This window comes from Hirundo rustica, chromosome 6, assembly GCF_015227805.2.
Source record: "Hirundo rustica isolate bHirRus1 chromosome 6, bHirRus1.pri.v3, whole genome shotgun sequence".
NCBI lineage: Eukaryota > Metazoa > Chordata > Aves > Passeriformes > Hirundinidae > Hirundo > Hirundo rustica.
The window spans coordinates 58,061,356-58,086,187 of record NC_053455.1 but is presented as its reverse complement, the minus strand read 5'-3'; the positions used below and the strand labels follow the sequence as shown (position 1 = coordinate 58,086,187).

General features: G+C 43.4%; 1 protein-coding gene across 2 annotated transcripts in view; it reads right to left on the bottom strand.

Annotated features, from left to right (window-relative positions):
• FAR1 (fatty acyl-CoA reductase 1) overlaps positions 1–20,415 on the bottom strand; it is a 52,474-nt gene extending 32,059 nt beyond the window's left edge. The window contains exon 1 of one of the 2 annotated variants that reach the window (XM_040068082.2): positions 20,284–20,415. In XM_040068082.2, coding sequence (XP_039924016.1) covers positions 20,284–20,325 — 42 coding nt within the window. In that variant the 5' untranslated portion in view covers positions 20,326–20,415. Of the gene's footprint in view, positions 1–2,120; positions 2,181–20,283 lie in introns of those variants that run through there. The other variant, XM_040068083.2, reaches the window with a different exon arrangement.
• Positions 20,416–24,832: the final 4,417 nt, after the last annotated feature.

The following is a 24,832-nucleotide window of genomic DNA, read 5'->3' as shown; positions in this document are numbered from 1 at the left end:
AAAAACAAACAAACAAACAAAACCAACCCCACCTAGTCTATTTAGATACATAGGTTTTGTTGCCACAGTTTGCAGCTCCCGAACTGTGCAAAGCGCCGAGGCTACACAAAGCAGGGTTGGAAGACTTGTTACTGCAAGGCTTGGAATCAGCAGCAGGGAGGAACGCCATGTATGTGCACGATGGTACTAACCATGCTCAGACACCGAATGTTTACATAATGCAAGTCCTCCACACAACGTACCAAACTAGCCAAACACAATTTCTGTTGATATTGGATCCTTTTCAGAATTTTTAGCTTGCCACTCAGCAGCTCTGCTTCCTGCAGACCAGTGACAAGCAAACTACACTGAACACCCTCAAACACTGAATATTTTGTGACAAATAACTAAACAAACACAATTTCTGGCTGAAGAAGACAACCAATCCTGCAGTCACTGCGACAATTCACATTTTCAACAACATCCAGGACCTTCTCAGGCACTCACTTAAATGCTTCCCAAATGGCTGTATAACATTTTAGTTTGTTGTGCATCCTCTTCCAAGCACCGGAAACAACAATCCTTGTGAGGAACTGGGAGCTCCTCCAAGAGCTAGAACTCAGAAACAGGAAGACGACAGAGAACCCTTCACTTTGTAGCAGCAGGAGATTCAGTTTGGGCTTTCAGGAGCTAAGAGAGGTGGTAAGGATGGTTACAGTTTTGCTTCAATGTTACATTTTATCGACAAGTATCAGCTGCTACAGATGACTAAGGTGTGGACAGGCTGGGTTATTCTGGAACTGTAAGAAGAAAAACATTTATCATGTCCAAAATCTAGAGCCACGCTTTACTTAAAACAGCTCCCCCAACATGCTTTCATTGTTAAAATTGTGTCTAGTAAAGCTTTGCTATGCCTACAATCCAGCAATAAAGACCAAGTACTTGCAGCAAAAAGTTAGTGATCTAGATTTGTGATTACTTTATAGCTTGGCAACAGGTAGAGGTAAAAAAAACCCCAAACCATAAAAACATAACCCATAAAATTAATCTTTCCTATCTGTCTCTAGGTATTTGATGGGAGATGGCTGAATTTTAACCCATAAAATTAACCTTTCCTATCCATCTCTAGGTTTTTGATGGGGAGATGGCTGAATTTTAATGCATACGTATGTGGGTGGAGGGTGAAAAACAGGGTAGAGAAACTGATCTTAGAAACCTACTCTATACCTAGTATGTAATTTCCAAATTGCTGAAATAATGGTATCACAGTTAAGAAGCACAGACGTGATACACAAATTGGGGAAGTTGGGGATCAAGAAATTCTAGCCTGCTTCAGTAAAGATGGATGTAACAGATAGTAAAACTCCTACATGCTCCACTTATTAATTATTGCCAAAAGAGTTATTAAAATATTAAAAAAAAAAAAAAGTTTCAGTTGCTAAAGCCTAGAAGTAGGTTAAATGAAATTAAAGGTTTCTATATTCATGGGATTCAAGCTCGTGTCGATCACAAGCTCGCTGCCAACCACTGTATCCCTGCGATGAGCCACAGTGTAAACTTCACTCGGGGAAGCCTTTTGGAGGACCCACGCGGCTCCTTTTCCACGAGGCCCGCTATCCCCAGGGCAGGGCACGGGCAGAGGAAGCGCTCTCCCGCTGCCGAAGGAGCGCTCCCAGCGCACGGACCCGCGGCGCCGGGGCCGCGGGCACGGCCCATCCCGGCTCTCCCCACGCCCGCTCGTTCCGCTGAGCGGCAGAGGAGCTCGTGGCCTCCCCTGCGAGCCCGTTCCGTGCGCCGGCCGCCGCGGCACGGGCTGTGCCCGCGGGGAGCCGCCGGGCAGGCAGGGCCGGGGCGCCGCCGCTCGCCGCAGGCCCGCTCGGCGCCGAGGGGGACGGTGGTACCCGGGCCCGGGCCCCGCGGCGCGGAGAGCGGAGGCTTTCGGCCTCGCCCACGCCCCGCGCTTCGCCGAGCATCGACCGCGGCCGCCGCGCTCCGCCGGCCCGGCCGCCGCCACGACGCGCCCCGGAGCTCCCCGGCGCCCTCCATCCTTCCCTCCCGGAAAGGCGGGGCCGCCCCCTCCCCCGCGGCCCCCCTCCCGGTGCGCGGGCGGCTCGGCGCGGCGGGGCGCGGTGTGCCGGTACCTGCTGCGGGCGGCTCGGCGCGGCCCCGGCGCTGCCCGGCCCTGGCTGTGCCCGCCCGGCGCTCGCCGCCCCGAGGGTCCCGCACGGCGGCCCCGCACTGCCGCTCCCGTTGGCCGCTGCGCGCGCGCTCCCCGCGCGCCCATTGGCCGCTCTCGCCGCCGCTCGCGGGACGGAGGCGGCGAGGATTGGCGGGCGCCAGGAGGCCCCGCCCACCCGGTGCCGCGCGGGGGGGGCGCGCGCTCCCCCCTCTCTCTCACACACACACACAGAGAGACAGACAGACAGACACTGTGACAGAGACAGACTGACACACACAGACACAGAGAGACACAGTGACAGAGACAGACTGATACACACACAGATACACATAGACACACGCAGACACAGTGACAGAGACAGACCGACACACACACATACACAGACTGACACACAGTGACAGAGACAGACTGACACACACAGACACACAGACTGACACACAGACAGTGGCAGAGACAGACCGACACACACAGACACACAGACTGGCACACACAGAGACAGTGGCAGAGACAGACTGACACACACAGACACACAGACTGACACACAGACAGTGACAGAGACAGAGACAGACTGACACACACAGACACACAGACTGACACACAGACAGTGACAGAGACAGACCGACACACAAACACACACAGAGACAGTGGCAGAGACAGACTGACACACACAGACACACAGACTGACACACACAGAGACACAGTGACACACTGACAGACACTGACACAGACAGACACACACACAGATACACAGACACAGTGACGCACACTGACACACTGACATACACACACACACACACAGACACAGTGACACACAGACTGACACACAGACACAGTGACACACAGACACAGAGTGACACACACACACACAAGACACAGTGACACAGACTCTCTCACACACACAGAGGCTGGGAGTGTCCCCACAGTGTCCACATGTGTCCCTGGGTGTCCCTGCAGTGTCCGTGTGTGTCCCTGGGTGCCCCCGCAGTGTCCGTGTGTGTCCCTGGGTCTTCCTGCGTGTGTCCGTGTCCCAAACGCTGGATGCAGCCATCACAAAGCAGCGCGGGTCCAAACCCGGCTCCGAAGCTCCCAAGCCGGCTGAGGCTGTGGAAGCAACAATAACTGCCCTCGGAGCACGGACCCACCGGGCCACAGCTGCAGCACCGTGGGGCTTGGAGCAGCCTAAGCCCGCGGGGCTAATGCGGCAGGATCCCGTGCCAATGGCAAAGAATCGTGGAATTGTGGACTCGTGGACTCACCAAGGCTGGAAGAGGCCTTGGAGACCGTCAGGACCAGCCACGAACCCCGCACTGCCTCTGCAACCCCCAAAGTGCGGAGCTCAGTTCTGAGACCATCGGATTGCTATTGATAGACATCGCATCTGTGTGCAAAAGTCACTGCGCTCCACTTGCCTCACCGTTTGTTTCCAAACAGTGCAACGTGATGTCCTGGTGCTCTGGTGCCATGATGCCATGCCTTGCCACCATATGCTGCTGGTTTCACAACTAAATATTGCACAGATGGACGTGCATCAGCTGAACAACAACAAAAAACAAGAAGAGGCATTTAAAAGTTAGGAAACACCCTATATAAACTTGTGCAACTTGTACTATCCAGATTACTGTACAAATAAGGTATTATATGAGAATTGTTGTAAGCAGAGTCTTGGCTTGTGCAGGGGCAGGTTGGTTTTTCAGAATGGTTTGTGCTTGACCCGAGCCACGAGAATGGGAGCTCTGCTCAGATCCTCCACAGCAGCTCAACAATTATTTTATATTTATTTTTTGATGTGTGTTCTCATGGTTTATTCACCCCATAGTAGTTACACCTGGTACCTAGGTACTTCTTGACAGAGCACTTAGAATCATGTAACTGTAAACTCCTTCTCGTAACTGTCTAGCTGACAGTTTTCCACAGACCATCCCTTTGGAAATGCCTGGTCACTGAAGCTGGGACATCATCCAATCATTCAGCCATACAGGAAAACCAACTCAGGCAGGCAAAGGTTGAGTCCAAATCTCCCACAGTCCTGCTGAAAGGTTTTACAATTTTTTTGTACCCTGTTACACACCAAGGGTTCCTTTTAGTTGTATTGAAATCATTCACGTGTTAGGCAGCCCTACAGACTGTGGGATGAGGTTTTCCATGTCAGATTCCCAAGAAAAGAAGAGTCAATTGCAGCACAGATGTAGAATTGCGGTCAGTGCACATGAACTCTTAGGAAAAAAAATATTTTTTACAATGTCTAGTTGGTATATGCAAATTAAAGGTTATTGGATTACCACAGCACTTAAATTTAGGTACAGTTTTCAGAAGTTGCTCAGTAAAATGTGTCTGTGACACCAGACAGAAGTCATGGGGAACATCTCAGCAGTATTTCAGGGTGGGAACAGCAGTGTCATTTTTCCAGTCTGGTTTTTGAAAACAGCTAAAAAATGGTGGGGGTTTAAACTTTGTCTCTAATAAATACCATATCCTCTGATCGTTGTAGTCTATTCATGATGAATTACAATGAAGTGACTGTGGATTAACTGATGCTCTCAGTATAAATGTTGGACAATAATAATAAAGCAAATCAGATTTTTTTTTCAAGATTACTCTTTAAAAGTCACAATTAATTTATCCCTCCTTAATTGTTTATCATCAGGAAATACCATAGTGATGTAGTACCCTGAAACATTTGCATTTCAATGTAGTAACATATGGTTACTTCTCAAAGAACCTACCAAACTGGTTATTCAAGGTAGCATTGTGAATTTTTCGTTGCAGGAAAGAGAAGATATCAACACCAATGTGGCCTAGTTTGGGAATGCTGCATAAATTATTTAAAACAACCCAAAAAGCAACCCAACCCTATTTGAAACTCTATTACTCAGCACAGAGATAGCGTGACACAAGGTTGTGGAAATCTCTAGGTAAATAAGTGCAAGTGCTTGCAAGGCAAGATCTTGGTTTTTTACCCATGAGAGCGAAACAAACACCTGAATGCTCACAATCAGGGGAAAAAAAAAAGAAAGAAAAAGAGATTCATATAGTATCTTTAAATTGATCCACTTCTCTAAGCAGCACTAGCAGGTTACTTAATTCACTGGAACCTTTTAGAGCTTTCCAGACTGCTTCATTATATCTCTCCAATTTTAAGCAAGGCCAACAATTGTAACAGTTTTGTGTCCTTTATTGACCAGCTCACGGAAATGTTTAATTTTGCACCCCTTGCCTGGTCAAGGTTCCCCAAATCTCCTTGCTTTGGAGACTGAGAGAGGTGTCTCAGGCAGAAGTGTGAGAGGACCGAGTATCAGCAGGAGGTACAGCCGTGCTGCAGGAGCACGGTGTTCATACAGAAACTGTGTTTCTCTTCCCTTCTTACAAATACATACACTCTGTACCTATATATACACTGTATACCTGGGGAACAGAGCCCGTTTTATGCAAACCTCAGTCGTGTTTCTTTGTTTCAGTCACTGGTAGGCACAACATGAAGTGTTTTGCATAAGCCAAGGCACGTGTTTACCATGGTCTAGCTGCTTGCGGAGGGCATAGGGATGCTCACTTCAACTCCTTGCTGAAGGCAACACGTTTAATTAAAAGACATGTCAAGAGAAATGTCACTTTCTGTGCTGCCAGAAGAAAGGGCACAGGCAGGTTCTGTTCAGTGAGCTTAGGCTCCTCTACTATTTCATTTGTGCTCATGCTGGTAGGGACTGACAGCCACATAGAAAGAAGGGGTTTGTAAAGGATGCATTTGTGATGCAGTGAGCAAAACAGCTCTCATCCTCAAGCTGCAGTGCATTCCAGGCACAGTAATATAGGCTGGAATTCGCAAACTTACTGCTGTACAGGATGCAGTGAGAAAGAAACAGTCCAACAGAAGCTCAGAACCCGCCTTGGTGTGAACAGTAGCTAACACAGTTAAAACTTGTTTGTTTTCTAATTTGAGGTACTATGGTGCAGAGATAAGGGTCTGACCAAAACTAGTTAAACCAGTTTAGGAAAAGTTCAGGAACTTATTTTTAGCTGTGGATTAAAGCTAGTTAGTGCATTTAAAGGTGTCTTTGGATTCAAAACAGGGCAAACGCCTCATGAGAGGAAATTTGTGATTTTACTCTCCAACGATTTGATACAGTTTTTTGTCAAGTGCCTCTTTCATCTTTTACTAAAGAATTTAATGGTTTAAGATACTTATTTAGTGATCTGAGTGGCAATCATGAATATACTGCTTATTAGATATCAGTGTGCAAACAGGATGGGTAACAAATATATTGTTTGCAATTGAATGCATTCTGCTACCTTTTCTATGTTTTCCATCTTAATGTGCTAATTCCTTGGGGTTTGGGAGCAGCTGTTAGGACGGCAATGAATATTCAGTAAAGATTACTGAATCATAGGATGGAATGATCCTCTGCAGATTGTTTAGTCCACCCTCCCTGCCCAAGGCAGGCCTGCCTGGAGCAAGTTCATCGGGGTAGTGTCCAGCTGGGCATTGAGCACCCAAGGACAGAAACTCTACACCCACCCTGGGCAGCCTGTGCCAGTGTTTGACCTCCTTTGCAATAATAAGAAAAGGTTTTCTCTTTTGTTTGGGCAGAAATTCCATATTTCTCTTTGTAACCTCCTACCCTATCACTGGACACTACTGAGACAGGTGTCTCTTCTGTCCCCTGCCCAGGTATTTTTCCACACAGCTCACGGTCTGTGTGCTGGTCACCTGCATCCCCAGGGGCTTTCCCACAAAGCTGCTTTCCGCCCACTTTGTCCACAGTCTGTCCTGGTGCATTGGGGTTTTCCTCCCCAGTGCAGGGCTTTGCATTTCCTTTGTTGAACTTTGCAAGTTTTCTGTTGGCTGATTGTTATCTTTTCCGGCATGACTAAATACAAACATTATTTCTGCATTTGCGTCCTTGCCACGTCACTCAAAAGCAGCAGAAATACCCACCGTGAGATCTGAATATGAAACTTAGTTTCATACATCCTATTTAAAAAAAAAAAAAAAAAAAAAAAAAAAAAAAAAAAAAAAAAAAAAAAAATTAAAACACCTCTTAACTGTACTGGCCACTGTGCCAAGCCCTGCTAGCTTAATACTAATGATATTTGTGTTTGAGATTTCCTCTCTTCTTTTTTCATTGCCTTTTGGCATATCAATATGCTGAGTGATAATAATTATAGTTTAGTACACTGAGTATATTGATAAATGTGTGGGTGATAGAAACAGTTGCTAGGAAAGGCTGACATCCATCAGCATTACTGCAGGGGGAAGGGATCCTTCAGAGGAATGATGGAGGTTTAGTGATAGCTTGGTCATGTGAGGCTTAGGTCATAATTTCATTTAAAAATTGAGCTGTCTGGATCATATGACTAAATTAAAACAGTTTATAAAGAACAAATTTTTGTACAGGATAGACTTCCTGAAAGTACCTTCAAAGGTATTGAAGATAGGAAAATTGTTGCTCAATTAGAAACAGCAGACTGGCTGAAATAAATATATAAGACAGGTATCTCTGTGAAGAACAGAGGATTAAAGGGAGCTGAATGGGCTCATGGTGCTCAGCAGTCCCAGGCTCACAGAAGCCCCTTTGCAAAATGACAGTGTGTGATTTTTAACACAGCAGTGCTTTCCTTCCTCTAACCTTCTTTTAATTGTCCCTCAATTTCCAGCCTAATGTGTTTGCCAATACACACCTTTGTTTCCGTGCCAACACTTGCCTTTTTAGCCAACAAACCACTCCTGCAGTGATACATTTGTGGAGAGCAATCTTATCCCATTTCAGCTTTCATTTTACAGGGCTAGAAGAACCATGACTTGCACGTTTGCTCTTGTGTAGAGAACCTCTTTCTTATCCATTCTAGGTGCCCATCTTTGCATGTTTTTCAGGTTAAATTTGTAATTTTATACAATGTTCCAGATACAGTTTCACTGAGATCTTACATGGCAAAAATATTTTTGTACCTCTACTGAAATCAGATCTCTTGATGACAACTTAGGCTTATATTCATTTTTGGCACAGCTACCTCATGTCAGCAGTTCATAAAAAGTGTGATTTTGAAGAGTATATTTTGGGTTCCTCTTCTGTCATGTCAAACTGAGGTTCTAGCATATAGCAGTGCTATTTGTTCCCATGCCCAAAACTACACATTTGTATATAAATGAAATTTCTTCTCATTCCTAGCAGTCTAGGCTCTTTCAGTATTAATTCCAACTGGTCGTCATTAATTATTTGTGTGAATAGTGTTTCTTCACTTTATCAGTGAATTTTCAATATCATGTATCCAACATCAACATTACTTGTAGCTATTTCCTTTTATGTCAGCTCATTTCATGCTTCACTTTGCCTCTTCATTCAATTTATTAGTTTTCCGTAACAAAATGTTGGAATCTGCTTCTTTCTTTTGCTGGGTAACTACATAATAAACCTCAAGTTCTGATACTTTTGAATTCATGGTCAGTTCTCCCTTCTATTTCTGTTTTAGTTACCCTTTTCTTGTATAAGCTGCATGACTTGTTCTCAAGCACTGCTGACACACAATCACATCTGGCTCCCAAAAACAAGGGTGATCATTTCTCCCTCTGGATTCCTACATAAACTTTACAAGTTTGTTATTGCTGGCGATGTTTTCTTCACATTTTTTCCTGTTGTTCTGTTAAACAGTTTATTGATAATACTTTCATATAAGCAGAACATTCTGCCCCAATGGTGTTTTCTCCAAGGACTTTCTCTAGAGTTGTCTGATTTCGTATTGTGAAATTAACGCATTTCTCATGTTTGCTCTCTTCAAAGGAAGCCATTTCATGCTTTCACCTGTGAAATAATCCCTTCTTCAGACAGAATTAATCACTGTTTCAAAAGTTTGCAGTTTGTCGGTGGTTATTGTACCGTTTATCCTTTTGGTAATGTTGCATCATATCCATTGCAACTTGGTGTGACAGGGGCAGATCAGAAGCCTGAAGCAATCAGTGATGAGGGTCCTCTTCCCCAAAGGAAGATACAGAAGTGAGACCAGGGCACTGTTTTGTTGCCTGGGGCCTCCATCCCCGCAGTGACCACGCTCCCAAGGATGGGGAGCAGTACTGGAAGAACCGGGACAGAGCTATGTGTGCCTTGTTCAGAGGAGAGGGATGGGTGAAGCCAGGTTCTGAGGATGAAGATCCATGTCACAGTGATAAGTTACCTTTGTGCCACGGCTGGCACAGTGACCCAAGGGACTGTGTCTGCTGCAAAGCCTCCTGTGGGTGCCTGTAGCAGGGCAATCCAGAATCTGAGAGACACCAGCAAAGGAGGAAGAGATTAGAGAATTGGGATCACTTATTCTTTGCAGCCTGGATTGAGTGAAAAGTGGGCAAAGAGAAACTCCTGCTTGTTCAGCTGACCCCAGGGACAGGCTGGGGGAGGCCTTTGGATGCAGACAGGGTGTATTGTGACTGCTGGCCACCAGTTTGCTCATGCAATGCTGCTGCCTGTGCAAGCCCTGCCTGCTGGGACAGCTCAGAGAGCTATTCCTTTGTGATCAGAAATGTTACTTCTCCACAGCCCTCAACTAATTGCTGTTTCTAATTGCCCCGTGCTTTCCACCCCGGAGTAATTTCAAAAAGTGTTACACTTATTTTGGTTTTACTCAGGTGATACAAGGAGCTGCTGATCCTGGTCGTGTTGAGAAGAAAGGTAAAGACAAATCTCTTGCAGCATTTTCTGTTTTTCTGTTTTCTGAACTTGGAAAGATAGCTCAACATGGCAAAAGCAAGTAGATAAAGAGCCAAGAAAGACAAGTAATTAAAGAATGAGAGGGGGGAAAGGTAATAGAAAGTCAGGCAGGGAAGGATTTCGAACACAAAGATGTGTAGGTGGATGAGGAAGAGCTGAAGACTGACCATCAAAAGCAAGTGGAGGTGTAAAAATGACACTTGACTCTGGAATCAGTTTGTGATGTGCTTTTGACTTTTTGGACAGTGGAGATGGAGAAGGTGTTTAGGACACCCACCAGACATGGACATAGAGAATCATGTAAACTTTCCTTTATTTTGAGTGTGAGCCCTTGAATGGATGAGGCAAAAATGCTTCTCTCATGGCGGCACTGTCAGCACTCAATTGATGTAGTTATCTACAGAATAAAGTTTTGTTATTTTTCATCAAATTTTCCAGGCTACCATAGCACAAACAGTCTGCAAGAAACAGCCTCAGACTCATGGCAAACTACAGCTTCAAAGGTGAATGAGAACAAGATCCCTGATGAAGATACCTGGTATTAACACATGTTGAAGTATGGAAAAATGCAAATCTTACCTTAGGAAATTACATCATGATAAAGCAAATGTTGTGCTGAAATGATTCCAACTGCTCCTGTGAAGGGGTTACTCTGCCAGCATCACTGGCCAGAGCCTGGAAATTGTCCCTAAAAATTTTCAGCACAAAGAAGAAATGAACTTTCTGGTGTATACTTGCCTTCTGGTTCTTAGGCATAGTCCCAGGACCCATTCTGAGATTTTTTTTACTTTATTTACTTTATTATCTTGAGTCTCATTTGAGCCATTGAGTGATATAACCTGGGATGTGATTTGAAACCTAAAATTAGTAAAAGAGTTGTAGCAGTAGGAGAAAGACCATGCTCAGAAACTGTGGAACTTTGTCTAAGTAGCTTATTTACTTAGAGACCCACAAGTCAGCAAGAGCAAAACAAGACAGAGAAGGCCCACAAACAGGATTAGTATCTGTAATTAACTGATCTGTGGCGTATTCTTTTGTCTGCATTTTACTTTATGGCATTGGTTGTACAGAGCAGGGACCACACATGGTTTAAGATGCTGCTACAGTTCCAATAAATATTTGACATTGATTTAGAGCCATCAACCTTAGTGCCATCTGCAGTTTCCAGATAATTTATTGATGATGTGTGACTAGCACTGGAAGACAGAAGCTGAATATCAAGGAGAGTAAGACCCTGCCTTTGTTTCTTACACTTTGCTTCCTTAAGCATCTGCTATTGGCCACACTTAGGGTAGCATTGAGAAAAGAAAATATTGGCTAATTTGGCAGTCATTATCTTCACTAATATTGCTGAGAAGATTTACAAATGTTGAGCAATGTACTCTGTTTATGGGACATGGCTGCAAGATGCCATGGATGTTGAGACACCCCGATAAGGTTAATAACTCATCAACAAATGAACTACATGAGTTCCAGCACTTAAAAATGCTTTGTTCAAATAGGTTACACTCAGCTGAGCCACTATTAGAGAGCTGCTTAAATTCACCTTAGCATTATCCCTATTAGAACAGAAAATAATATTCTTGGCCACACAGTAAATTTAAACTCCGCCAAGTGCACCGTTGTAACGCTCACTGCCATGAAATTATTTTTTTAAGACACTTGAATTTACAGTCTGTGATTTAATTTCAGCTGTAATATCACTACAATATTGCTGCAACCTCCAACGGGGCTTGACAACTAAGGCAGAGTAATCAGACCTTCAGGGTCCCAAGGATACAGCCTTTTGGGGTATAATTTAAAGGACATATTGGACATCTGTCAAGTGTTTCTGGTCCCAGCATTCAGTCCTAAGGAGAGAGCAGGGTGTTCAGAAATGTCAAACACCGTAACAAACTCGCAGTAGCTGTGGCACTTCCCAAAAGGGTCAAATCTAGCGTGCTTTCACTGTAGTTATTGCTTGCAAATGCACAACAAACCCAGCGAACTCCATGTGTTGGAGTCAGAAAAAATGCCTGGTTTGCCCATAAGAATAAGTAGAGGTTGTCTACTTCAGCCTGAGCATGTAGGGCTTGCTGTTTAAGCACTAATTCAATGCATACATACCAGCATGCAAAGATCCCCCACCTAAAAATAGCATCCTAAATGCAAGAGCCCTTACTCCACCAGAAGGACTCAGCAATAACTCTGAGCTGTAATCTCATTTTGGAGCAGTCTAAATATCCAGTAATCTGGCAATTAAGGCTCCAACAGTGGTGTTGACAGACCCGATTTCAGTCCTCAGTCGGGTTGATGAGGGGCTTTAGTGTAAATTCTTTGTCTCATTGTCCATGAGAGTGACCTTGACAGCAGGCTGCCGTACACCCGGAGTGCCAGTCTTCTGGAACCTCTTACTTCACTGTTTGGCTCTATATAACAGATGCTCCAGAGCAGGGATGTGGAGGAGAGACAGAATGTGGATTAGAAAACACTTCTCACCTTCTAACTAGGATTGCCCTAGGGGAGAAAACCAATCCCACTCTCCTAAAGAGAGAAGCACCTTTCTGCTCTTTGGGGTGTCAATTACATTTATCTCTGTTCTTGGCAGGACCAACCGGTGGGATTAAAGTTGAATGCATTGCTTAGAGAGCCAGGGCTTGCAATCGGGAGCTGAGGCAGGCAGATGCCTGAAAGGCAACACTTCTGTAAACCTTACTCAGATCGATTTGGTGAGCTTTGAGGCTCAGCACTAGGAGAAATCAAACTGGGCATCTCTTCTGTGAGACACTTTAATAGCTGCTCCTACTCAACAGTGGGTCGGGATCTTTGGCCTTTGGCCATTGATCTTTTTCTTTTTCTTTTTCTTTTTCTTTTTCTTTTTCTTTTTCTTTTTTTTTTCTTTTTCTCTGCTTAACTCAGGACAGTTTTATCCCAAAATTATTATGACATAAAATATTACTTTGTACTTGAGTTTTTCTGTTAAATCCTGGTTTCTGTGACATGATATAAGCTGCATTTAGCTTAACTATTTCCATTTGTTAAACATCTTCATATTTCTTGATGTTTCATGGAAATGAAAGCTGTAGCACTTGGATTCATTAACTTTACCTGAAGGGCAGTAGTCCACTTTGTAGATAGAATGTGAAATAAATCAAGTTTCCATATTGTCTTGAAAAGGCAGAAGGTTTTCTTTTGTTTCCTCCATGTCCCATTCCTATTTCTTCACTCCCTTATCTTCTCTTTGTCTTACTAAACTGGGTGCTACAATCTCTTGGAATCTTTTAAAAATCACAGAAAAATTTTGTCTGGTCTGATCCCCTGCTGAAATAAGAGGTGACCCCAAAGCTTGACCAGCTTCAAAAAATCTGTTTTCTCTGGCTGCAAACCCCCCTCCTTCTGCCACTGATTTACAATGATCCCATCTATTGTTTCTGTAAGTGTTAATGCAATATAAAGGAGCTGCAGTTGTTTTGGAATTAACTAAACACACTGTAAGCACAGTGCCTGAGTGTTTCATTTTCTTCTTTGCCTCTGTGTGTAGGTGTAGAGTTCTGATGAGCTTCTGTGAGCACAGACTTGCGTACAACCACACCACTGTGGGCTCTGGAATTTCTAAGCCCTATGTTACAATGCAGGTAAGAGCACGCAGCACTCATTTAGGACAAAGTACTTACAGAGATACTGAAATGAATACCCAATCCAAGCATTACAAAACAAGAAAGCTCAGAAAAACAGAGAAACAAACTGTGTCAGGATAGAGCAACACAGCTCTGGCTGTCGGTGGTGACACTAGACAGAAATCATGGGAGTGGCAGTAAAGACACTTTGGGGTTTGTGATCTCTGATTAAGTTTCATGGTGTAGCATGAAATGTCTGTGTCCTATCCCTCAGCGATGGGAGGAAGATAAGGATGCAGGCAGTTCTCAAAGCATGGCAGCAGCACTGACCTGGCGGCTTTTTTGCCAGGGCCAAATGCTTGTCAGAGTTAGGAGAGCATCAGCCAGCTGAGCGGGGATCTTCTTCTGCTTAGGAATGTCACTAAATGGAACTGTGCCTCCAGCCTGAGGCTCAGGCAGCGTTGTGATGTTCTTGCTCTGTCTCTTAGAGCCCACTTTGCCCACTCCAGGACTGTCCCTGCCCCTGTCCCTGGGGGTGCAGGCAACGCACAGAGACCCGCAGGCAGGCCACAGCAGGGTGAAAGACATATGCCAGGGAGAGCAGAGCAGAGCAGAGACACACAGCTCCAGGTGCAATGTGCTCTAGACCACCTGGCAAGCTGAAAAAGCCCTATCTCTCATCGCCCAGCTAATTAGTTAGAGTGCAGTGCCATGAGGGTGCAGCGACACCGACGCCAGTGCCGGGGCATCTGATAGCTCAGCGCTCTGCAGCACACACAGGCAGGGACCTTCTAAGGGATGCTGGCCTAATTATCTCTCCTCACAGTTTTTAACTCAAAGGAGTACCTTTTTTCTGGAAGTCTGGAAAAACCACTTCTAACTGTAAATGCCACAGCAGAAATGTTCAAGAGTTGTACTCCCCAAAGCCTGTGCTCTGGACTCATTTTCTCTTCAATATGACAGAATCTAGAAAAAAAAAATCAGGTAAAATCTAGAGTTCAGTCATACTGGAGTTAAGAAACAGTGCTGGACTTTTCTCACTGATCAAACTGCTGGACATGCAGAGGGTTTGGCTGGTCCTCAGTATTCATATCCATGAGTAGATTGATGGTCTGGGAATGCTTTTGGGCTCACAAGTACAGACGTGAGACTGCAGCACTCATTAGCTTCTCTCTCTGTGCAGTCAGTGGGCAGGAACTCTGAGCTCTAGCGCAGTGCACATCTTCAAGACTTCTGAAACAGTCTCCTTGGCTTTTCCCTCATGCTTTTTAACACTGTCATTCCTTTATGTCAGTTCTTTCTAAATTTCTGAACTAATTTTGTTGTCCAGAATAGTTATGAAAGCCTATTTCCAGTCTCATGTACCTAAGATTGTACAAAGATATAAAGAGAAAGCCTGTGTTTATTCTTCTTCCCTTATTTAAACATGTGAGAACATCTTTTCAACATGCTATAACTGATTTTTAACCCTGCTCTAATGCAAAAGACTGAGTTTCTGTTAGATGATTTTAGCTTCATCAGCCTGAAAAATGTTTGTGTGTCATTTAGGGTTTTTTTTTTCATTTTGGCTTTCACCATTTGCAACACACAGTTTTACCTATCTTCTCTTTCATGGAGCTCTTTAATCTCCTTTTGGGATGACGTGCAGTTGCTCTTTATCCCAGCCATCACACTATTTCTTCATGAGTGCTCTGTGTTGTCATTCAGTAAAAGGTGCTATTGCTTGTTGTTTTTATGTTATTTTTGGGCAGGCTAATCTTGCTTTATAATTTATGTTTGGGGCCACAGCTCATTTCTTCATCAAATGCATTTGGTTTGGAAGTCCTGCAAGGCTTTACCCTGTTGCAGGGCATTCATTTTCAAAGGACTGCTTTGCTGGGCCTAGCTGTAATAAACCTTTTGGTTAGTCCTGCTGCGTTAGGAGCTTTAACACTGCAGGCTGCTGTGTTTGATTAGTGCAGCCTTGCCCTTCAGTTCTGAGTCAGCCTCACTTGGCAGCATTTACCAGGTTATCCACATGGCCAACCCTCACAACTTCACTCACTCCAGTCTCTGGAATAATCTCACCCCACCCATCAGCATCGTCTGTCCTTCCCTGAGCTGCTATCCTCAGTTTCTCTGGGATGTGATTTCAGAGCTGTGTGTGTCTCTCTGAATTTCATAGATTCTTACGTACTGGAGGCTGATTATTCCAGGGCTTTCTCCATAATACTGTATTGTGTATAAACTCACTTCATTTGCAGGTCCTGAACCCTTTCTGATTGTGGTTTCCTCATGATGGGCAATATGGTGTTTCTGGGATTCAGGGTCTGTCCTTTTTGCCCTCTCTTTCTACTGCCTAGGCAGTGGTGGAAGACTTGTTTTCAGATGCAATTTAAAGTTATATAATCCCAGCTGAATGCAGAAGAGTTCATATTTCAAGTAATAAAATATTCATTTGCTCCCACTGACACTTTAAAATGCATGAAAGTGTTTACACTGATTCAACCATTTCTTAAATTTTTTGTTTAGAAAACTCTCATCTGGATCATATTTACTCCGACAGCTTCTTTTAAAACTTTGACAGTGACGGTTCACCTGTGTGAAATGAAAATGCTGTGTTCTGAAACTGATTGTGATAGTGATAATTTGATTTGAAAGTGTAAAATTGTTGTTGGAATACTCCAGATGGCTGCTGATGTTAAATAAAGCTCTACTGTCTTGAAAGAGAGAATCTTGTACTTTGAGAGCGACAGATGCCTCAGAAAGTTGTTACTTGGCACAGTTTGGTAAATAATAAAGATAATCTTGGATAACCTTGGGTGAAACCAGTAATTTCACTGATAGAAATATCTCACAAAGTACAGAAGAAAATTCATCACTGCACTGTGGAGTTCTCTAGAAGGAAAACACTTTTTAAAGTAATTCTTAACAAACAAAAGAAAAAGCTCAGTAAAAGAGCTGATCTAATTTTCTTGTAAAATCCACAGAGACTTTAGGAAAATGTCATGGGTCAGAATGTATCTTCCTGCTCACAGTTGTGTGATGGAATCAGTACAGCCCACTCTGAGGGAGATATAGAGAAGTTGCTTGTAGGTGTGAGGAAGAAAACGTAGAGAGAAATTCTCAGTGTTGCCAGGTACAGAAGAAAGGTGTACGAATGTAACTTTGCCACTGAGTGCTCTGGGGAGAGCAACTGATACAGGAAGCTCTAAACAATAACAGAGCCCACAAAATCACAGGAATCTTGTTATTTTTTTAGATATTTCAAATTGTCTTATGAGGATAAGGAAGTTTTTTGGTTCACAGAATGTTTCCTCTGTGTTTAAGCGGTTCTCTGAGGGAAGAAGTGACAGTGTTAGGGAGGACTCAGCTCTTTGTTTTCCTGGCAGGCTTGAAATGTTAGAAAATAAGAGTAAGCTGACTACTTCTGCCAGGAAGAAAAAGATAAATATCAAAACTGAGTCAGAAAGGATCCTATATGCCACATCCAAAGCTATGTTGCAGAGTCTAAACTGAAGGTAACCCAAGAGCCAGCTGCACATTTGGAACTTCACTGAGATTTGTTTACAGTGTGCTAGAACTCAGCTCTTTGCTTCCTGATGTCTGCAAGCCCACTTTATGATTAAGAGTTGCAGACACAATTTTGTAGCTTGGAGAATGATGGCAGGTGAATTCTAGGTTCCCAAGCCACATGAAGTGAAATCAGGCTCATAATGAGCAGTTTTGCCCCACAGATCCCTTTCTGCTGTGCTGTGGCACCGGCTGATGCAAACAAGGCCATAGTCTTGTGTGTGTTCGTGTTTATGTACAATGCCACTTGCCATCTCTGCTCATTAAATAATTAAGAGTGAATACTGACAAGGAGGCAAGTGAAAAAGCGTGAATTTCCTTTTCTGAGCGTGCTGGTTTGCACACATTGCAGGAATGAGCTGGACTCCTCAAGGCTGAGGCAGGATCACAGTGGAGGTTGAGGAGAGTGTACTTCATTCCAATGGCCAGCATGTACCTGCTTGCAAATGTTTATCCTTTCTAGTATATTTGGTTCCTTGGACTCAAGAACATGAGGCTCATATTTCAATTTTACTGGGAGTGAAGCTGAGGTACAGAAAATTTCACAGCTGAAGGCTAAGCAGCCTGGGAAGAACAAGATTCAGGCTGCTAAACCCACAGTTGCTGCTCTTCTTTCTAAGCCAAACTGAATCTGGCTCCGTCCTACATACACATAAAAGTATTACAGCGTTAGGTTTATCTAAAGACTTCAGCAAATGTAGCCAGGAATCCTGAAAACCTGAAAACATGGAAAGGCTGCAGCTGAAAGTCCTACAGACTTGGAGAGCAGTTGTATTTAGAAGAAAGAAGTATGTGTAGCATACTTATTCAAAAATTGTAGTAGTTTAAGGACTCTTTTGTAGAGACAGTGGGGCATTTGAGTTGGTTCTGCTTTGTGGGATCAAAACCGACCTTGTGTCCTCTCACACAGGATGCGTATTTTTTGTTTGCCTCAGTCTGAAAGGTGACTCTTTTTGAAAACATTTACTGTCTCCCAGCAAACAGTGACAGTGCTGGGGAAGTTTTCTCCAGAGAGCAGAAAATGAGCTAAAATGTCAGGTTTCTTTGATTCATTTTGCTCCATTTAATTTATTGTGGACCAGAAGTTACATAATTAATAAAGCCATCCACAGAAGGGAATATCATATCATATTCATGATGAGCTACACACAAGCAGAGCGAAGTGTATGTGTGGGATTGTAAATGATGAAAAACTCAGTGTGAATGACAATAAATGATGCTCTGTACTATGTACTGACCCTATAAAATAGAATCCACTGAAATGGATACATGAATATTTGCATGAGTCATGCTAAATTAAGGTTCTGCTGCTCAGGGAAACAATGAACTCATTCTTAGAAAGGAGGAAAGAAATGTCTTTCAATTCACAAAGCTGACTCAGAAAATGACTATCCATGTCATAAAGCATGTTCATACAACCCTTGACATGGTTTACAGGCCTCAGCTCCTTCCTTCCCTCTGCCTTCAAACCACCTCATTAGCCTAGCAGCAGTTACCTGCCAGAAACTGCCCCTGGCAGCACCAACCACAGTGCCCTGACCTAGAGAGAGGTGCTCCTTTTGCACAGTGCGATCCCGCAAGGCAAGGAGCTGGAGGAGCAGCTCTGGTTGAGGTTTGCTCATTAGAGCTTTCTGTCCGCGTGTGGCACAGGCGCACGGACCCCGCGTTTGCTGCAGCTGAAACCTCCAAACCATGAGTCCCCCTGTACCCGTGAGTGTTCTCTGCGTGGGAGCTCTGTGCTTGCTTCACACCTCTGCCACAGGGAGATGATTATGGCTCTGTACCTGCCAGGTTGGATGGAGAGTGCAAGGGCACAGCACAGTCAGTCTTCTCCTGTCATTTCACTCTCACGTCTGCTCTCTTTCTCCCTGCTCTCTCCCTCTACAAATATCTGCATATAAGCAGTGTCTGCCACCTCAGTTTTATGTTAGAGAAAGCTATTGAACCATTTTTTAAAGATTAATAGAATTTCTATTGTGGAGGATACTGCAATGCATTGCACACTAAAGACATTCTTGTTTAAAAAAAAAAAAAAAATCTAATCTGTACCCCTTATTCCCAGTGGAGTTTTATTAAAAAAAGCTTCTTAGTTAAATATATCTGTAATTCTACAGATAAGACTATATGAGGAGTGGAAATGTTTCAATAGACTTATACCTTCCATTTGCTCTTTCTTTTCAAACAAAGAATTCAGAGTAGCAGCTGCTCCAACATCAAAGTCACTACTGAATATTAATATTGGCGCATGGATTTTCACAAGTCTGTGTGCACAGATTTCCTGGCACGTTAGAATATTGAAAGATGAAAAAGAATTGGTGTATCGTTTTAAGGAGATGTCTTTTATGTTTGTAAGAAGCATACAGTTTTTCTTGCACCAGAACTTTGTCTGGGGCTTTGCTGGGAATGCTTTTACAATTCTACTATGTTGAGGTGATTTAGTGTTTTGAATTATTGCAGGCAAAAGTTCAGAGCCTGAACTTGATGGTCTTGATCCATCTCAGGATATCCTACAATGATTCCATGATTTTCTGTAAAGCTATTAGTTTGAGAAGTGGCAAATGGAGCAGATTCTAGAGAACAGAAGTTAAATTATTCCTAATGTCAGGTCATGCAGGAAAAAAAAAATCAATCCTAGAGCCATAGGGAACAAATATTCTTGAGCATTCTCTCTGTACAGCTTTATCTGCCAGCAGTGTCACGTTGAGTAAGAAGAGCAGCTCCTGAGCCTGGACTTTTGTCAGGAAACAACACTTCATACAGTATTTTCCAGAATGTCTCACATTGCAATCTCCAACTTTCAGCTTTCTTTTCTTTATTAACCAGGGTTAGCACTAACTAGAGTCTCTGTTGCTTTTGTTCAATGCATTTGTGTGTTAAAGGTAGGGAGCACAGTAAGTGCCAGCCTTGTATAATCTACAACTCTGATCTTGTGCTGCCTGGAAACAAATAGATTCTTTATGTGTGGGAACAGTGACAGCCACATCCTGATCTTCACCATGAGCAATTGGGTGTTCCATTTTACCTAGAACTGGAACAGCTGGTATGAACAGAAGCTTAAACTCAAGGAAAGGAAGCAAAGGAATAAAGAATGGTGTGTCTCAATAGGGCTTAGTCTAACGTCAGCCTAGAAGGAAAGGAACCAGATGAACCCTGCATAATTGTCTCCACAGGACTGAGAGGGAAAAAAAAAAAAAAAAAAAAAAAAGTTTCGAATGGATATTAAGTAACTACAAAGAGCAGGCAAGACCATTCACACCCTAAGAGTCAATTTAAATTTCAGACTTACCAGCAAGACCGTGCTGGCCTCCAAAATCTTCCTCTGTTTCATTGTTGACCAAAATGCTCCTGCATGTGTCACAGCTACACAGTGGCAGAGGAATTAGGAAGGAACGGGTGGATCGAGAGAGCCTCTTACTGCTGAAGGACACCTGGAAAGGAATGTGCAAGGGTAAGGTGACTTGCTTGTTGAAAATAGAAAGGGTCCAGAAGAAATCACATAACCTATAAGACGATGCGAAAACTAGCCTCCTCCTCAAAGACTATGGTGAGAAATCTCTGAGACACACAAATCACCTCTACCTTCTAGCATAATGCTTGCATCATGTTGAGGAGAATGGTGAGTAGAAATTGTACAAAATACACAGGGAACGGTGGGGTTTGTTCTTACAATAAGAACAAACGTTGAGCTTCGTTGCTGCATCCCTTTGCCTTTGTTTTCCAGTTTGTAGAGCTGGATGATGGCCCATTTGGAATGATGTTATTTAACCATAAAGGTATTATTTAAGAAATGCTTTAAATTTTTCTAGAATTTTTTACCTTTTAATGAAGTATTGTGTGGCTCTGGTGCAGATTTTCCTGGGATTAAAATCCCTTCCTTGAGCCATCTGGGGGACATCAGTTATCTGAAACTACCTTATGGTACACTCCTATGCATTCCAGCAATTTTTTCCCCTTGCTCTCTTGAAAATGTTGACAATTTTGACTCTGAGAGAAATGTTTAGCCACTATTCATTAATTTTGAGAGTTGTAATAAAAAGCTGATGGTATTGTTTAATCTCAACGTGAGAGCACCATCTAGAGGCAAATAACATAAACGGCGGCATAAACCCATACCAGTCCCTTAAGTAATTATGTTCTCTTTCAGAATTCTAGAGGCTTTCAGAATTACACTCAATATACTTTTAATAAACATTCACAAATTAACAAACGCTCTTAAGCAATTAGAATGTTGTTTGACATTTGCAAATAAGCAATTATCTACACCTATCCAGCCCAGAGAAAGGGTCATTTCAGCTTGGTAGGCCCATCCACACCAGCTATAAATGATTGGCTCAAGCCATAGTGGCATCAATAAGAACATCTGCAGAGAGATTTTTTTTTTTTTTCAGCTGCCAGGCCATGGTGAAGCTCACGGCACCAGGCTTCTTTTATTAAATAGCTGGATTATTTAATTAAGCTTTAATTGCTTTTGCAGCTTCACCTATCTGCACAGAGACGCCTTAGATCCACATTTTATGGCATTACAGTCTGCTTTATCCATTCAGTGTATCCCCACTGATACTTATACAGCAATTCTCAGTGGTTATGAAGATTCCTCTAAACCAGGGGGGTGAATTATTGAGCCTCTTGTTTCCATTCTCTGGGATGGCAGAATCTCCTTTTTTGCCATCCCAAACTAATGTAGTAATCCTAAGGTAGGAAAGGTCTTAATTTGATTATTAAAATACTTCTTACACGTTGTACTTCTAGTGCTTCTTAAGTGTTTGCTAAGGAGGGTAAGATCTAAGGTCATGGATTTCCTTTTCTTTTAGGTTTTATGCCTGGAAATCGTGTGACCTGCACACAGTACCTGCAGAGGACTGAAGATGTAGCTTAATATGTGGCTCAACTGGATTTAACTTCCTGTGCTAGGAACAAACATCCCCTGACAAAATGTCACAAAATGCTCTTGTGCCCACTCCTTGTAATTCTAGCAGAGAACAAAATTACCTCTGAATGTTGAAGGAGATTTAAGCCTTTTCTGGGATGGCAGTTGAAATTTACTTGAAGGATAATTACAGGTTAGAAGGACAATTTCAGGTCTAGTGATACCAGAAGATCACTGAAACCAAGGACTTCCAGCACCTGATGGGAGCCTACAAGACAGATTGGAAGGGGCTATTTCAAGAGCATGTAGTGACAGAGCAAGGGGAATGGCTTCAAACTGGGAGAGAGTAGGTTTAAATTAGATATCACAAAAAAATTCCTTCCTGTGAGGGTGGTGAGGCACTGGCACATGTTTCCCAGAGAAGCTGGTGCTGCCCCATCCCTGGAAATGTTCAAGGCCAGGCTGGATGGGGCTCTGAACAACCTGGTCTAGTGGAAGGTGCCCATGGCAGACAGGATGGAACTAGATGATCTTTAAGGTCCCTTCCAAACCAGGACATTCTATGATTTTCTAAGAATCAAATAATATCCTTAAGGATATACATGGCTCTCCACAGGGAAATAAACATAAAAGTTTGTCATGGTTTAACCCCAGCCCCACACAGCTCCTTGCTCTCTCCCACACCAGTGGGATCAGGGGGGAAAAATCTGAAGGGAAAAAGCCACAAAACTCATGGGCTGAGAAAAGGACAGTTTAATGGGGAAAGCAAAGTCGTGCACACAAACAAAGCAAAACAAGGAATGAATCCATTGCTTCCCAAGGGCAGGCAGGAGTTCAGCTTTCTCCAGGAGAACAGGGCTCTGTCATGAGTAATGGTGACTTGGGAAGGACAAATACCATCACCCCAAAAGTCCCCCTTTTCCTCATTCTTACCCTCACTTTGTACACTGAGCATGATGTCCCATGGTCTGGAATCTCCCTTTGGTCATTTTGGGTCACCTGTCCTGGCTGTGTCCCCTCCCACCCTCCCAGTCACCCCCAGCTCCCTCACCAGCGCAGTTCACAAAAAGCAGAGAAGGCCTTGGCTCTGTGCAAGCCCTGCTCAGCAATAACAAAAACATCTCTGTGTTATCAGCCCTGTGCTCAGCACAAATCCAAACACAGACTGACACCAGCCCCTGCAAAGAAAATTAACTCTACCCCAGCTGAAACCAGCACAAAGATGTGCAACTAAAAAGTCATTCTCATTGGGAAACAAAAAACTCTCAGGGTATTTGTTTTCTGCATGCCTTGGGGTTTTGGGGATGGTTTTTATACTGGAACTAAGAAGGAAGTAGGAAAATTACTTTAACATAGATCAGTGGTTCTCAAGTCTTCTACATTGGATCAAATTATATAGCTCAAGTCCTAAGAAAGTGGAAGAAAAACATTTTCAAAAGCCTGTTAATTGCATGCTTTAAAGGTATTAAAAGTTATATTTTCACGAAAACCATGTGACCGTTCTGAATTAGGAACAGTTTGGCACACTCTGTTTTCAGGTTGAAACAGGTCTTTGGAGATAGCTGATTTCTGAGGTTAAGACTTCATGACTGCATCAGAATATCAATGTAAGTGCTATTGTGTAAGTAAGATACTGCGTGAATCACTACCACTGCATCTTGCTGCTTACATCTGATTTCTGTCAAATACTTACAAAGTATTTCATACAGGCCCAGCTTCTGCTGGTTTTATTTTTTTTTTTTTTCTGTCCAAGAATCTGTCAGTCTTTACTCTGCAGCTGATTAGAAATACTCATATTCCCAATTCATGCAGCTCAACGTTTGTGGTAGTGATCTAGCTGGGAGGAGAAGTCAACAGGAAGGTGGTAACATCCTAAAGCATTTTTTCTAAATCTGTAGGAGTTCACCTGTCAACCCTTCAATTGAACAAGAAGTGAGCTACATCACACTCCAAATTGAGCCTTTGTGCAACCACAGTTCATTGACTCCATCAGGATTACTGCAGGGGAAACTTGGCCCAGTTTCTCTTTGTTATCACAGTGACTGTGGAAAGGTTCTGTCATACCTGGGCTGCACCAAAAGCAGCGTGGGCAGCAGGCTGAGTGAGGTGAGCCCGCTCTGGTGACACCCCACCCCCAGGGCTTCATCCAGCTCCAGGGTCCCAGCACTGGAAGGACATGGAGGTGTTGGAGCCAGCCCAGAGAGAGACCACCAAGGTGATCAGAGAGATGGAGCATCTCTCCTATGAGGAAAGGCGGAGAGAATTGGGGCCGTTCAGTCTGGAGAAGAGAAGGCTTTGGGGTGATCTCCTTGCAGCCTGCCAGTACCTGAAGGGAGCCTGCAAGAAAGATGCAGAAAGACTATTTACAGGGCACAGGGGAACGGCTTCAAACTATAAAAGGGCAGGTTTAGATTGGATGTTAGGAAGAAAGTCCTTCCTGTGAGGCTGGTGAGGCACAGGCACAGGTTTCCCAGAGAAGCTGTTGCTGCCCCATCTCTGGAAGTGTTCAGGGCCAGGCTGGATGGGGCATTGAGCAGCCTGTGATAGTGGAAAGTGTCACTGTCCTTGGTTGGGCTCTTGGATTAGGGACCTTTAAAAGTCCCTTCCAAACCAATCCATATTTTGATTCTATAATTCTGTATTCTATATTACTTGTATAGCAAATTGTTCAGATTTTTTTCCTTAGGAAAAAAGGCTGAAAGCCTCTAGAATTCTGAAGAAATTCTTGGTTATCTATTTTCTTCTCACAAATGTGAGGGATTTGTTTCTCAATGACATGAATAAGGAATCCAATATTATTAGTTTCAGTAGCTGAAGAAAACACATTCATTGTGCACCTGCTGGTCCCCCATGCCCAGGAGAGGGCAGCAGTAATAGAAAAATATATTTCTAATCTATTCAAGAATTGAAGAATATCCGTGTAAAGCTGCTAAGCAATTTCCCCCCAAGATTCTTACCATTCTTTCTC